The sequence below is a fragment of the Salmo salar genome, chromosome ssa21, assembly GCF_905237065.1.
Source record: "Salmo salar chromosome ssa21, Ssal_v3.1, whole genome shotgun sequence".
In the NCBI taxonomy this organism is placed as follows: Eukaryota; Metazoa; Chordata; class Actinopteri; order Salmoniformes; family Salmonidae; genus Salmo; species Salmo salar.
The window spans coordinates 37,226,085-37,243,521 of record NC_059462.1 but is presented as its reverse complement, the minus strand read 5'-3'; the positions used below and the strand labels follow the sequence as shown (position 1 = coordinate 37,243,521).

Here is a 17,437-nt window from a genome sequence, read left to right as displayed (position 1 = left end):
ACCTGCCCAAGACAAAGCAAAGCAGTTTGACAGATACAACAACACAGAGTTACACATGGAATAAACAAACATACAATCAATAATACAGTAGAAAAATCTATATACAGCATGTGCAAATGAGGTAGGATAAGAGAGGTAAGGCAATAAATAGGCCATGGTGGCGAAGTAATTACAATATAGCAATTAAACACTGGAATGGTAGGATGTGCAGAAGATGAATGTGCAAGTAGATATACTGGGGTGCAAAGGAGCAAGACAAATAAATAAAAACAGTATGGGGATGAGGTAGATTGGATGGGCTATTTACAGATGGGCTATGTACATGTGCAGTGATCTGTGAGCTGCTCTGACAGCTGGTGCTTAAAGCTAGTGAGGGAGGTAAGAATCTCCAGCTTCAGAGACTTTTGCAGTTCGTTCCAGTCATTGGCAGCAGAGAACTGGAAGAAGAGGTGGCCAAAGGAAGAATTGGCTTTGGGGGTGACCAGTGAGATATACCTGCTTGAGAGCATGCAACGGGTGGGTGAGGCTATGGTGACCAGTGAGCTGAGATAAGGCGGGGCTTTACCTAGCAGAGACTTGTAGATGATCTGGAGCGAGTGGGTTTGGCGACGAGTATGAAGCGAGGGCCAGCCAACGAGAGCATACAGGTCGCAGTGGTGGGTAGTATATGGGGCTTTGGTGACAAAACGGATGGCACTGTGATAGGCTTCATCCAATTTGTTGAGTAGAGTGTTGGAGGCTATTTTGTAAATGACATCGCCGAAGTCGAGGATCGGTAGGATGGTCAGTTTTACGAGGGTATGTTTGGCAGCATGAGTGAAAGATGCTTTGTTGCGAAATAGGAAGCTGATTTTAGATTTAATTTTGGATTGGAGATGTTTAATGTGAGTCTGGAAGGAGAGTTTAAAGTCTAACCAGACACCTAGGTATTTGTAGTTGTCCACATATTCTAAGTCAGAACCATCCAGAGTAGTGATGCTGGACGGGCGGGCAGGTGCGGGCAGCGTTTAGTTTTACTTGCATTTAAGAGCAGTTGGAGGCCACGAAAGGAGAGTTGTATGGCATTGAAGCTCATCTGGAGGTTAGTTAACACAGTGTCCAAAGAAGGGCCAGAATGGTGTCTTCTTCGTAGAGGTGGATCAAAGAATCACCAGCAGCGAGAGCGACATCATTGATGTATACAGACAAGAGAGTCGGCCCCCCCATAGAGACTGCCAGAGGTCTGGACAACAGGCCCTCCGATTTGACATAATGAAATCTATCGGAGAAGTAGTTGGTGAACCAAGGCAATTATTTGAGAAACCAAGGCTGTTGAGTCTGCCAATAAGAATGTTGTGATTGACAGAGTCGAAAGCCTTAGCCAGGTCGATGAATACGGCTGCACAGTAATGTCTCTTATCGATGCGGTTATGATATCATAGCAGTTAGGGTCTAGAGTGTCTCCCCCTTTGAAGAGGGGTATGACCGCGGCAGCTTTCCAATCTATGGGAATCTCAGATGATACGAAAGAGAGGTTGAACAGGCTAGTAATAGGGGTTGCAACAATTTCGGCAGATTGTCTAGCCGGCTGATTTGTAGGGGTCCAGATTTTGCCGCTCTTTCAGAACATCATCTGTCTGGATTTGGGTGAAGGAGAAGGTTTGGGAGAGGTTTGGGAGAGTTACTGTGGGGAGCGCAAGGCTGTTGACCGGTGTAGTGGTAGCCAGGTGGAAAGTATGGCCAGCCGTAGAAAAATGCTTATTGAAATTCTCAATTATTGTGGATTTATCGGTAGTGACAGTGTTTTCTGGCCTCAGTGCAGTGGGCAGCTGGGAGGAAGTGCTCTTATTCTCCATGGACTTTACAGTCTCCCAGATCTTTTTGGAGTTTGTACTACAGGATGCAAATTTCTGTTTGAAAAAGCTAGCCTTTGCTTTCCTAACTGCTTGTGTATGTTGGTTCCTAACTTCCCTGCAAAGTTGCATATCACGGGGACTATTCGATGATAATGCAGAATGCCACAGGATGTCTTTGTGCTGGTCAAGGACAGACAGGTCTGGAGTGAACCAAGGGCTATATCTATTCCTGGTTAAAAAAAAAAATGATTAGAGCATGCTTATTTAAGATGGTGAGGAAGGCACATTTAAAGAATAACCAGGCATCCTCTACTGACGGGATGAGGTCAATGTCATTCCAGGATACCTCGGCCAGGTCGATTAGAAAGGCCTGTTCGCTGAAGTGTTTTAGGGAGAGTTTGACAGTGATGAGGGGTGGTCGTTTGACCGCAGACCCATCACGGATGCAGGCAATAAGGCAGTGATCGCTGAGATCTTGGTTGAAAACAGCAGAGGTGTATTTGGAGTTCGAGTTAGTTAGGATGATATCTATGAGGGTGCCCATGTTTACCGATTTTGGGTTGTACCTGGTAGGTTCATTGATAATTTGTGTGAGATTGAGGGCATCAAGCTTAGATTGTAGGATGGCCGGGGTGTTAAGCATGTCCCAGTTTAGGTCACCTAGCAGCACGAGCTCAGAAGATAGATGGGGGGCAATCAATTCACATATGTTGTCCAGGGCACAGCTAGGGGCAGAGGGTGGTCTATAGCAAGCGGCAACGGTGAGAGACTTGTTTCTGCAAAGGTGAATTTTTAGAAGTAAAAGCTTTTTTTGTACAGACCTGGATAGTAAGACAGAACTCTGCAGGCTATCTCTGCAGTAGATTGCAACACCGCCCCCTTTGGCAGTGCTATCTTGGCGGAAAATGTTATTGTTAGGGATTGAAATTTCAGGGTTTTTGGTGGTTTTCCTAAACCAGGATTCAGACATGGCTAAGACATCCGGGTTGGCAGAATGTGCTAAAGCAGTGAATAAAGCAAACGTAGGGAGTAGGCTTCTAATGTTAACATGCATGAAACCAAGGCTTTTACGGTTACAGAAGTCAACAAATGAGAGCACCTGGGAGTAGGACTGGAGCTAGGCACTGCAGGTCATGGATTAACCTCTACATCACCAGAGTAATAGAGGAGAAGTAGGATAAGGGTACGTCTAAAGGCTATAAGAACTGGCCGTCTAGCACGTTCGGAACAGAGAGTAAAAGTGTAACGGGCGTCATATAGAGGAGACCAAGGCGCAGCGTGTTGAGTGCTCAACGTTATATATTTTAATGAAAACGAACACTAGACAAAATAGACAAAATGACAGCCAACAGTTCCGTCCGGTTATACAAACTAAACAGAAAGCAACTACCCACGAAAACCAAGTGGGAAAAGGCTGCCTAAGTATGGCTTCCAATCAGAGACAACGATCGACAGCTGCCTCTGATTGGAAACCATACCCGGCCAAAACATAGAAACAAAAAACATAGAATGCCCACCCCCTATCACACCCTGACCTAACTAAACAGAGAAAAAACAGCTCTCTTAAGTCAGAGCGTGACAGTACCCCCCCCCCCAAAGGTGCGGACTCCCGGCCCCAAACCTGAACTTATAGGGGAGGGTCCGGGTGGGCACCTGAACTTGGCGTCGGCTCTGGTTCAGGGCGTAGCACCCCCACCGCCCGCTGATCCCCCCGCTTCTGTGTGTCCGGAGGAACCAGACAGTGGATCATCGCCGGAGACTTTGGAACGCCAACCGCCGCTGAAGACTATGGGCTGAAGGCCGCCGCCGAGGACTCCGGGCTGCGGACCGCCGCCGGAGACCTACAACGTCGTTGTAGGTTCCGGACTAGGGACCGTTGCTGCAAGCTCCATGCCATGGATCATCAATACAGGTTCTGTGCCATGGATCATCTCTACAGGCCATGGATCATCCCTACAGGCTTCTTGCCATGGATTATCCCTACAGGCTCCGGACCATGGATAATCCCTACAGGCTTCTTGCCATGGATTACCCCTACAGGCTCCGGGCCATGGATTACCTCTTGGGGCTTCGTGCCATGGAACATCCCTACAGGCTCCGGGCCATGGATCATCACTGGAGGCTTTGTGCCATGGATCATCTCTACAGGCTTCGGACCATAGATTATCACTATAGGCTTTTCTCGTGGAGCTGGAACAGGTCTCACCGGACTGGAGAGACGCACTGAGGACCGGGTGCTCAGAGCAGGCACCGGCCGTACTGGGCTATGGAGTCGCACTGGAGGGAGAGTGCAAGGAGCAGGCACAGGACGTACTGGGCTATGGAGGCGCACTGGAGGGAGAGTGCGAGGAGCAGGCACAGGACGTACTGGGATATGGAGGCGCACTGGAGGGGGAGTGCGAGAGGCAGGCACATGCTCAGCACAATAAGCACGGGGAGTTGGCTCAGGTCTCACCCCTGGCCCCGCCAAACTACCCGTGTGCCCCCAAAAAAATTTTTGGGGGGCTGCCTCTCGTTCTTCCCCGGTAGGCTACGATACCTGTCTATTACCTGGCCCCAAGTCCAGTTTCTCCTTTCTATCCAATCCTCTGTCGACCAGGTATCCATCTCTGCCCGGGCACGCCGCTTGATCCAATCATGGTGGGTAGTTCTGTAACGGGCGTCGTATAGAGGAGACCAAGGCGCAGCGTGTTGAGTGCTCATCGTTATATATTTTAATGAAAACTAGACAAAATAAACAAAATGACAGCCAACAGTTCTGTCAGATTATACAAACTAAACAGAAAGCAACTACCCACGAAAAACCAAGTGGGAAAAGGCTGCCTAAGTATGGCTTCCAATCAGAGACAGCTGCCTCTGATTGGAAACCATACCCGGCCAAAACATAGAAACAAAAAACATAGAATGCCCACCCCCTATCACACCCTGACCTAACTAAACAGAGAAAAAACAGCTCTCTTAGGTCAGAGCGTGACAGAAAGGAGCAGGTTTCTGGGCACGATAGCATAGATTCAAGGCATAATGTACAGTGAAAGGTATTGTAGGAAGAGAGTACATTGGAAGTAAACCTAGGCATTGAGTATTGCACAAGAATGATACATTTATGGATTTTTTTCAAGGTATTGTTTTCCCTTTGTTCATTTATCATGTTAAGACTTTCACATCACAATAATGGAGGGAATTTGTGATGTATGAGGCAGGTTTGGAAAACACACAGACACATGCACACACACAGACATGCACACATGGTCTTGTACAGATAACCTTGTGGGGACACAGAATTCAGTCCCATTCAAAATCCTATTTTCCATAACCCCTAACCCTAACCCGTACTCTTACCCTAACCTTAACCCAAAAACCTAACCTTAACTCTAACCCTAAACCTAACCCTAGCTCCTAGCCCTAAACCTAAAACTAACCGTAGATCCTAACCCTATCCCTTAATGTAATTCTAACACTAATTCTAACCTTAACCCTAAACCCCCTAGAAAAAGCATTTTACCTTGTGGGGACTAACAAAATGTCCCCAGTTGGTGAAATGGTTGTTAGTTTACTATTCTTGTGGGGACTTCTGGTCCCCACAAGAATAGTTAAACACGTCCCCACACACACACACACCCACACACACACACACACACACGTACGCACACATACACACTAGAATGACCTCACATTAAACATGCATGTAGAGCATCTGCGCTGAATGATCTTCACCTTATAATTTTATTAGGTAGCACAATAACAACAAGACGATAATTTGCATCCTTTCTGAAGAGGCCATTAATGCCTTTTCCAATTCCAACTACTCGATCCGCATGAGCCAAGTTTGATATCTGCCTCCCAGAGTTAATAAAATTCATCGCCACTCTGCAATTAAAAAACAGAAGGAGCATTTACCCCTTGGAATAATTGGCTGCATACATTTGTTCTGCTTTCTTACATTTCTTATTATTTTCCTCCGATGGTCTGTTTTGGATGGAGGGAGGAGGGGAGGGAGATGTGGGAGGAAGGGAGGGAGGCTGAAGAGATGTTTTGCCATACCATTGTAGTGTAAAGATGTGTGTGTGTGTGATTGGCTCAGGGGAACAGGGATAGCTGGGAACACAGGCTCAGTGAATTGGCTAATTAAGAGTCCGTTCTCAACCCACTAAACAATCAACAGAGGCCTCCGCTACCAGCCACACACACACACACACACACACACACACACACACACACACACACACACACACACACACACACACACACACACACACACACCAACTTCCAGCAACAGCTACCAGCACAGTGTGTAGCAGGCCATGGTAGGTACTGTAATCAAAAGCACACAGTATACTGTGTAGGAGAGTTAGCACTGTTTTCTTTTACAGTACTTTTATTGGTATGTTTTGTCTTTGGATTAGATTCTATTAGATTGAGTTTATTAGTCCCATGTACAGGGACACAGATGTAATTGCAGGTTACAGTGAAAGTCAATGAGACAAAATATGGAACAGTAACAATTATAATAATAGTAATAATAATAATATACACATTTACAACTGTAGCAATGACAAATTACCATTGGGTGGTGGGGGCAAGGGGAAGAGTCCGTTGGGGAATGTTCGTGGGGGAGCAGCAGGGAGGAAGTGAGGAGTGAATGGAAGAGTAATATACAGTATACACATTTACACTATAACAATGATAATTGTGGCTGGGGGAACGGTAATTGTTTTTTGGGGGGTACAATATACGTAAGGGGAGCAGCAAGGAGGGAGGGGGGGTGCCCTGATGCTCCTGTACTGCCTGCATGTGAGTGAAGGAAGCAGGAAGAATAGACCATGGCTTGGGTCCTTGATTATCTTCTTGGCCTTCCTGCAAAACCTGGTGTTGTAGGTGTCCTGGAAGGCTAAGCACACCACCCTCTGTAGCGCCTTGTGGTCCGCAGCGGTGGAGTTGCCGTACCAGGACGTGATGCAGCCTGGCAGTGGTGCTCCTGTAGAAAGAACACTGTGAGGGCCATCTGGGACAGGTCACATTTCTTCAGCATCTTGAGGTTGAAGAGTTGCTGACGTGCCTTCTTCACCACGGTGTCCGTGTGGTTTGACCATTTCAGCTTCTCGGCGATGTGCACGATGAGGAACTTGCCGTTTTTGACCATCTGCAAGGCGGCCTCATTGATGATGATGGGGGCGTGCCCAGCCTGGTTTCTCCTGAAGTCCACAACCAGTGCCTTTGTTTTGCTGTTGAGGGAGAAGTTGTTTACCTGGCACCATGCCATCAGATTGCCTACCTAATCAGGCCTACTACTGTGGTGTCTCAACGAACTTGATTCGTGAACTTGGTGCCAGGTAAATGAACTTGGTGTCTCAATGAACTTGATATAAAACCTTATTTGTTCATAAAACATTGTGAATATCTCACTCCAGGTTAATGAGAAGGGTGTGCTTGAAAGGATGAACATAACTCTGCAATGTTGTTTTGTATTGGAGAGTCTCAGTCTTAAATCATTTTCCACGCATGGTCTGTGCTTGTATTTAGTTTTTGTGCTACTGAGGGCTGAGAATCCACTCTCACATAGGTACGTGGTTGCAAAGGGCATCAGTGTCTTAACAGTGCAATTTGCCTAGGCAAGAAACTCTGAGCACAGCCCTATCCAGAAATGTGTATAAAATTACATTTTCACAGAACCACGTGTTGCAATTTTGATGAGGCTCTCTTGTTCAGTTATCGGTAAGTGGACTGGTGGCAAGGAATGAAAGGGATAACGAATCCAGTTGTTTGTGTCGTCCGTTTCGGGAAAGTACATGCGTAATTGCGCACCCAGCTCACTCAGGGGCTTCGCTATATCACATTTGACATTGTCTGTAAGCTTGAGTTCATTTGCACACAAAACATCATACAATGATGGAAAGACCTGTGTTTTGTCCTTGTTAATGCAGACAGAGAAGAGCTCAAGCTTCTTAATCATAGCCTCAATTTTGTCCTGCACATTGAATATATTTGTGGAGTGTCCCTGTAATCCTAGATTCAGATCATTCAGGCAAGAAAAAACATCACCCAGATAGGCCAGTCGTGTGAGAAACTTGTCATCATGCAAGCGGTCAGACAAATGAAAATTATGGTCAGTAAAGAAAACTTCAAACTTGTCTCTGAATTTTTAAAAAAACGTGTCAATACTTTGGCCCTTGATAACCAGCACACTTCTGTATGTTGTAAAAGCGTTACATTGTCGGTGCCCACATCATTGCATAATGCATAAAATACACAAGAGTTCAGGGGCCTTGCTTTAACAAAGTTAACCATTTTAACTGTAGTGTCCAAAACGTCTTTCAAGCTGTCAGGCATTCCCTTGGCAGCAAGAGCCTCTCGGTGGATGCCGCAGTGTGCACAAGTGGCATTGGGAGCAACTGCTTGCACGTGCTTTACCACTCCACTATGTCTCCCTGTCATGGCTTTTGAGCCATCAGTACAGATACCAACATGAACAGCAGCTATGTTTGGCTACATACGGACCATTTGTGGAATTCCTGCATGAGAGTAACGGTTAATCAAATCAAATCAAAGTTTATTTGTCACGTACGCCGAATACAACAGGTGTAGACCTTACAGTGAAATGCTTACTTACAGGCTCTAACCAATAGTGCAAAAAAAGGTATTAGGTGAACAATAGGTAGGTAAAGAAATAAAACAACAGTAAAAAGACAGGCTATATACAGTAGCGAGGGTATAAAAGTAGCAAGGCTACATACAGTCAGACTGATTGAGGTAATATGTACATGTAGATATGGTTAAAGATAATGCATATATGATGAACAGAGAGTAGCAGTAGCGTAAAAGAGGGGGTTGGCGGGTGGATGTGATTGGATGTTAATTATTCGACTAGGCTACCTGTATTTGACATAGTGTTATTATTTCGCTGAACACTAGATGGTTTAATTTAACTTTTGGCTGTGAAACGAGGCTACTCAAGTGAGAAAAAAGCCTCACCCAAATGTATAACACCGTTTAAAAATATAAATGGACTGTTTGAAAATGTGAAGGAAGTTTTATGTGAATCACATTTTAATTTGGCGCACCCCCAACGGCATTGCATGTACGCGTGCCGCAGTTTGGGAATACCTGCCATACAGCCTTATTCTAAAATTGCTTAAATCGTTTTTTTCCCTCATCAATCTACACACTATACCCAATAATGACAAAGCAAAAACAGGTTTTTAGACATTTTAGCAAATATCAAGTTGTAGAAACATCTCAAGGATGATCAATGGAAACAGGATGCACCTGAGCTCACTTTCGTGTCTCATAGTAAAGGGTCTGAATACTTATGTAAATAAGGTATTCCTGTTTTTATTTTTATTGATTTTTGCTAAAATGTCTAAAAAACTGTTTTCACTTTGTTATGGGGTATTGTGTGTAGATTGCTGAGGATTAGATTTTTTATATAATACATTTTAGAAATTACGCTGTAACGTAACAAAATGTGGAAAAAGTCAAGGGGTCTGAATCCTTTTCGAAGGCACTGTATATTTTGTGAAGTTCTATATGCAGGGGCTCCCTCGTAAAAGAGACATTGGTCTTAATGGTGACTCCCTGATTAAAATAACAAATATTAAAAAAATACTGCTAATGCATCAAGGCTAGACTTTCTGTTTGTTGTCATTTGGGGAAAATTGAACTGTGGAAATGTATGACTTTTTAACAATAATTCCCACGATTATAATATTTGGGGCTCTTAATGTTGTGATAACAATCAGATACTGGTCGTGTTCTTACCAAGCTTTCTCTCTGGTTTTCTTTGTTGTGAACCACATTCCTCCTATCTGTCGGACGTACCTCATAGGCCCCATGTGTACCTCATGTTTAAAAACTAGGGAATCTGAATCACTGAGCAGAGCCTGAACACATAGAGAGGGTCATCCATGCTCAAAGAGACAAGTCAAACATGTGCTAATGCACAAACGCACAGGCACACACACACACCACATTGCCTCTCCTCTTGTCCATAAAAACACATTGGGGGTCAGGGAAGTCATGCTGATGTTTTATGCTGTGTTTGTTTGGTAGTGTTTATTTGTCCCCTGCACAGCCCAGTTTGCCTATGAGCAGCGGTTGCTCCTTCCTCTGTGCTGTGAGTGCCACACATACTCTAGCGGAACCATCCAACACACACACACACACACGCACGCACGCACGCACGCACACACACACACACACACACACACACACACACACACACACACACAGACGTACCCTAGTGGACCATTCAACACACACACGCACAGACACACACAAACAGACACACACGTACCCTAGCGGAACGTACCTCCCTCCTATAGCGTGGCTGAGAATTAATTTCCGTGATGAGCGCCAGGTTCCTTCCCTCCTGTAGAGAGAAGCAGAAAACATATTAACACCACCTCCCATCATCTGTGGAGTATGCTTTAATCAGTGAGCTACGGGTACTGCTAGGTTACACACACACACACATACACACACGCACACACACCCACACCCACACCCACACCCACCCACCCACCCACACACACACACACACACACACACACTCTGTTACGGGGCTTCTGCCAGGAGATAGAGATAGACTCCCCCATCACACACTGACACACACACAATTTTGGAGAGAGAGAAAGCCAGCTCTGTAAATAATGCTAATCTTCTAGCAACAAGCTGGGGTTTTATTTTGTTTTTTTTATTCGGCTGGAGTCTGGATTAGGTCTGACAAGGACTTTCTTTGAGAATAGTCTAGAATAGGTTTGATAAGGACTCTGTCTGAGGATCCCAGGATGAGAATAATCGGTGCTGCCCTCTGTGAACCAATCAGAGAACACAATATTGCACTGTGAGAGGAAGGGAAGTTAGTGGGGGTGAAAAGAGGAGACTGGTTGGATCGCCTCCAGCCCCAGTAAACTCTCTGATCCGAGGTGGACAGTATGATCAATATTAGAAGACGGACTGAATCCCAAATTGCAACCTATTCCCTTTATTGCAGTTCTTTTGACCAGGGCCCATAATGAATAGGTTCCATTTGGGACTCAGCCAGGATATAATCTCATCCTCTCCTCCCTCCCCTGATGAAATATGAAATTACAAATGTGTTACTGTTGTTGTCTCTCTCTCTCTAGCTGGCTGGGGGTTAAAATCCAGGCTGGATGGATTTGGTATCATGGGGGGGTAACATAGTTATTTCCTATGTTTATGTCTGCTGCGGCATGTTTGTGTGTCTGTGCGTGCAAGTGTGTGTGTGTGTGTATCTGTGTGGCATGTCTGCGTGTGTGTGTGTGTGTGTATCTGTTGGTATGAGGAAGAGGAGAGAGGAAAAACAACAACAAAACTAGATTATGGTTAATAATAACAGCAATAAGACAAGGATTTGTCTGTCTGACCTTCTAAAAACCTCATCCATCAAATCTATCTGGTGGAGGATGGAGGAGTCAGGGCTGTGGTCTCCGTTAGCTGTTTCTCTCATATCTAGCGGTGTACACTACACCTGTGTGTGTGTGTGTGTGTGTGTGTGTGTGTGTGTGTGTGTGTGTGTGTGTGTGTGTGTGTGTGTGTGTGTGTGTGTGTGTGTGTGTGTGTGTGTGTGTGTGTGTGTGTGTGTGTGTGTGTGTGTGTGTGCGCGTGCCTCCATGCGTGTGTTCATGTGTGCATCTTTTTGTTTGTGGGTCAGTACTTTGTCCTGATGTGTTTCTCTGTGTTTTCTCCTATCCCACAGAGATCCTACAAGGTGGTGTGTATGTCGACCAGAATAAGTTCCTGTGCCATGCAGACACCATCCACTGGCAAGATATCGTCAAGAACGCCCGCGTCAGCCCTCTGGTGGTGCCCACCAATAGCAGTGTTACATGTGAGTAGCTCATCAATGAAAGAGAAGGAAACATATACTAACTTAAATAAGTTATGTTGCCTTTTTACTGGATGGTTTCACAAAAACAGGAAGATATATAAAGGGGGATATACAGGGGGGATATACAGCGGAGGATATACAGGGGGATATACGGGGGGTACAAGGACGGGATATACGAGAGGGATGTACAAGTGGGATATATACAGGAGGGGGGACATACAGGGGGGATATATATGGGGGTCGATATACAGTATAAGGGGAGGATATATGGGGGGATATACAGAGGGAGAAATATACAGGCTGGGGATAAAAATTATGGGATATATGGGGGATATACAGAGGGGGGTATAGAGGAAGGGGGTATACTGGAGGGGCTATACAGGATGAGTATATATGGGGGGATAAATGGGAAGGGTTATATGGGATTGGATGTATGGGGGGATATGCGGGGGTATACGGGGAGTATACTGGAGGGGTAATACAGGAGGGATTTTCAAGGGGGCTATACAGTGGAGGATATACAGGGGATATACAGGGAGGGTACAAAGGGCGGGATATACACGGGAGATATACAGGGGTGATACAGGAGGGAGGGACATGCAGGGGGATATATAAGGGGGATATATGGGGGGATATATACAACTGGGAGATATACGTGGGGATATACAGAGGGGGAAATATACAGTGTGGGGATAAAAAGGGTGGGATATACGGGATGATATATAGAGAGGGGGATATACAGGGGGGATATACAGGGGGGATATACGGGGGGAGATATACAAGTGGGATATATACATATACGGGGGGATATATGAGGGGGATATATGGCGGGATATATGGGGGGATATACAGAAGGGGAAATATACAGAAGGGGAAATATATAGTGTGGGGATAAAAAGGGCGGGATTACCGGGATGAAACAGTTGAAGTCGGAAGTTTACATACACCTTAGCCAAATACATTTAAACTCAGTTTTTCACAATTCCTGTTAGGATCACCACTTTATTTAAAAAATGTGAATGCCAGAATAATAGTAGAGAGAATGCTTTACTTCAGCTTTTATTTCTTTCATCACATTCCCAGTGGGTCAGAAGTTTTCATACACTCAATTAGTATTTGGTAGCATTGCCTTTAAATTGTTTAACTTGGGTCAAACGTTTCAGGTAGCCTTCCACAAGCTTCCTGACTGATGTCTTGAGATGTTGCTTCAATATATCCACATACTTTTCCTCCCTCATAATTCCATCTATTTTGTGAAGTGCACCAGTCCCTCCTGCAGCAAAGCACCCCCACACCATGATGCTGCCAACCCCGTGCTTCACGGTTGGGAAGGTGTTCTTTGGCTTGAAAGCCTCCCCCTTTCAGCCAAGACCGTTTTTTTCTGAGATCTTGGCTGATTTCTTTTGATTTCCCCATGATGTCAAGCAAAGAGGCACTGGGTTTGAAGGTAGGCCTTGAAATATGTCCACAGGTACACCTCCAATTGACTCAAATTATGTCAATTAGCCTATCAGAAGCTTCTAAAGCCATGACATAATTTTCTGGAATTTTCTAAGCTGTTAAAAGGCTCAGTCAACTTAGTGTATGTAAACTTCTGACCCACTGGAATTGTGGTACAGTGAATTATTGTCACGGTTGTCGTAAGGATTGGACCAAAATGCAGCGGGAATGTGTATACTCATCTTCTTTTATTCGGCAGAAAGAAGGAAAACCAAAACAAACGTATACAAAAATAATGACGATAAACTGTCCTGTAAGGCTTACAAGGAACACTACCCACAAAATCCCATAGAAAAACACCCCTCTTAAATAGGACCTTCAATTAGAAGCAACTAGGAGCAGCTGCTTCCAATTGAAGGTCAACCCAACAAACACCACATAGAAATAGATATACTAGAACTAACATAGAAATAGACTAACAAAGAACATAGCCCAACAAACCCCGAAACACTCTAAACAAACACCCCCTGCCACATCCTGACCAAACTACAATAACAAATAACCCCTTATACTGGTCAGGATGTGACAATTATAAGTGAAATAATCTGTCTGTAAACAATTTTTGGAAAAATTACTTGTCATGCACAAAGTAGATGTCCTAACCAACTTGCCAAAACTATAGTTTGTTTACAAGAAATTTGTGGAGTGGTTGAAAAACTAGTTATAATGACTCCAACCTAAGTGTATGTAAACTTCCGGATATACAGGGGAGATATAGAGGAGAGGGGTATAATGGAGGGGCTATACAGGGGGGATATACATGAGGGGAATACACCAGGGGGATATATGGTGGGATATATGGGAAGGGTTTTTTGGGAGGGGATATACAGGGGGATATGTGGGGGGTATACAGGAGGGGATATACAGGAGGGCATATACGGGGGGGATATACAGAAGGGGAATACACAGGGGGATATATGGTGGAATATATGGGAAGGGTTATATGGGAGGGGATAGACAGGGGGATATGCGAGGGGTATACGAAGGGAGAAACTGGAGGAATAATACAGTAGGGATTTCAGTGGGCATATACAGGAGGGGTATATACATGGGGGGATATATGGCGAGGGGTAATCTGGGGAATATACGCAAGGGTATATATGGGGGGCATGAACAGGGGGGTTATACTGGAGGGTGGGATATACGGGGGGATATACGAGGGGGATATGTGGGGGGATATACGGGGGGAGATATACAAGTGGGATATATACATATACGGGGGGTATGCAGGGGCGATATACAGGGGGATACAAATTATGGGATTTACAGGAGGGGAAATACAAAAGGGAGATATAGAGGGGGATATACAGGAGGGGGGATATACGGGTGGATATATGAAGGGGATATATGGGGGGATATATGGGGGAGATATGCAACTGGGAGATATACAGGGGGATACAGGGCAGGATATATGGGGGTGATATATAGAGAGGGGGGATATACAAGGGGGAGAGGGGGGTATACTGGAGGGGCTATACAGGGGGGATATACATGAGGGGAATATACCAGGAGGATATATGGTGGGATATATGGGAAGGGTTATACGGAAGACGATATACAGGGGGATATGCGGGGGGTATACGGGGGGTACACAGGAGGGGGATATATGGGGGTGGGGGGGTTGCTATACAGGAGGGGAATATACAGGAATGATATTTCCTGGACTGGGACATACAGGAAGGGGGATATACAGGGGGAATATGCAGGAAAAATGACTCAAATGTAAAAGATTTAAGTGCCTTTGAACGGAGTATGGTAGTGGGTGCACTGGTTTGTGTCAAGAACGGCAATGGTGCTGGGTTTTTCTAGCACAACAGTTTCCTGTGTGTATCAAAATGGTCCACCACCCCTTAGGACATCAGGTCAACTTGACACAACTGTGGGAAGCATTGCAGTCAGCATTGGTCATTTTCCCTGTGCATAGCCGCGGGAAGTAGTTTGTGGTTGGGTGTGCTGCAATTCTTTTGCCGCCATCTGAAAACATTTATATCGGTCCGCTAATACAGGACTAGTTAAGGGCCAGTGCACAACTTTTGTGAAAAAATGTAAACAAAATGCGTTAGAGTGTTTACCAGAATTTGTATATTGAGTCTGATAATTATCTATCCAAAACAGAAAAGGTTAATCTGATAATACGTGTGGATTATAAAAAGACTTGCTTGGTATATGTTTTCCAGTTTCTTGAAATACTTTGCAAATGCAAACTATTCAAAACTGAAATTGTCATACTGGTCCCCCGTGGGAATCAAACTCACAACCCTAACATTGCAAGCGCCATACTCATATCATCCCAAAACACTTGATGTCTCAATGTACTCAGTTACTGTATTGGTCATTGTTTTTTCTCATGGTGATGGAAAGTCTACAGGTACAAACCTAGATGACCAATCTATTTACAATACAGTCATGTACAGTACATTTACATGAAGTAAGGATGGTAAATTAATACTGCACAAAAAGTGGTTGTTTTCCATGTTATTTGATCAAGAAATGTAATTTGATGTAGATGTTTTGTGTCTTTGCCCACAACTTTGCACCTTTTGATGTAAATGTTTGAGGACAGGGTTTTGTTCTTTCTGCATCCCATTAGAATGAAAATAACAGAGAAAGGGTCAGGTCAACAACTCTTACAATTCCAACTATTAAATCCTGTAAGATACTGTTCTTAATTATACAACTACCTTTCTTGCTGAACATTTTTTTTTGCCCGCGCTACAGACGTCTATATCGGTCCGCAAATACTAGTAAAGGCCCAGTGCACTACTTTTGTGAAAACGTAAAAAAAAAATAAAAATACATATTTATATTAATGTATTTGTTTTATTCAGATTTTTCACCTTATAGAATCCATGCCCTGATGAGTTGAGGCTGTTCTGAGGGCATACGGGGGGAGGGGGGGTGCATCTCAATATTAGGAAGGTGTTCTTAATGTTTGGTTACTTCAGTATATTATGTTGCTTTTCCTTCATTCTATATGTATTACATGTGTTTAGTTTTTATTCATGACTAGCTGTACTAGTGCAACCTCTGAAGCATACTTCAAACCCAATTTACAGCATTGATGAGGTATCAGTCTCTATTGCATTCCCTCCATCGGTCTCACTCAGTACTTTTGATCGTTTGACTCTCTGTCCTGCACGAACGCAAGCATGCACACACACACACACACACACACACACACACACACACACACACACACACACACACACACACACACACACACACACACACACACACACACACACACACACACACACACACACACACACACACACACACACACTACACACCATGCCAAAGTTCAAGGAGGTCTGGAAACTTGTAATCCATTTAAGACTATAGTCTCCATATTCTTGGAGCAGTTTTTCTTTTGTTTTGTTTCTGTTTTCATTGGCTCTTCAAAACAAGAAAGACATTTCAAATCCACCCCCGATCAATTCACATATATTTCCCTCTACCTCTCAATGCTACACCCATAGTCATTTCGTTTTGACTTTTTAACCTTCAGCTTTCACTTTTTGTTAAGAATTGGTGAAACATGATGATGTGGAGAGAAAGAGTGTGATAGTTTTACTCAAGGTCAGGGGGAAAGAATGGAGATAGTAAGACCTTGGACACTAAAGCCTGGTTATGACTCTTTCACCTGCTTTTCATGGTTTAGCTAGAAACCAAAGAAAACTCTGTGTGGGCTCAGGTATACATATGTTATCGTTGTCCCCATCTCCCAAGCTTACCCAATTATCATATAGGTAGGGAGTGAGGGAGGGAGGGAGGGAGCAAGGAAGTGAGGGAGGGAGGGAAGGGTAGCAAAGGGCAGTAGATGGAGAGTCAGAGAGTGTCAGGGATAGATGGAGAGAGGCAGGGATGAGAGAGGGAGAGGGGAAGGGAAGGGAGAGGATGTAGATAGAAATGTCAGAGAGAAAGTGTCAGCCTTCAATGTAATTGGTCTTAACTGAACTGGAACACCCCACTCCAGCACTCATCCTGCCTCACACTGCAATTACCAGGCAGTCAATTAAGCCCTCCAAAACACAGCTAGCACTAATATAACAGCAGAGTGTCTAGCTAGTTGCTACTGCTGCTGTCTCTCTCTCCACTGCAGCAGTCGTTAATGAGAGAACACACTGTAGTTCATTAAAGGTAGACTCAGCTTCTCCACTGTTTTGGTCCCGTGGCTACCACGCTGAAACAGCCCGTGCACATGTGCAGAACCCGTGAACATGCGCAGATACTGTGTGTGGCTGTGTGAGAGGGA

The 17,437-nt window shown here is 44.6% G+C and overlaps 1 protein-coding gene across 1 annotated transcript in view; it reads left to right on the top strand.

Moving 5' to 3' along the window:
• Positions 1 to 17,437, top strand: part of LOC106582203 (receptor tyrosine-protein kinase erbB-4) — a 236,321-nt gene that overhangs the window by 37,338 nt on the left and 181,546 nt on the right. Inside the window, exon 2 of the mRNA XM_045704751.1 lies at positions 11,551 to 11,682. Within this exon, the coding sequence (XP_045560707.1) occupies positions 11,551 to 11,682 (132 nt within the window). The remainder of the gene's footprint in view (positions 1 to 11,550; positions 11,683 to 17,437) is intronic.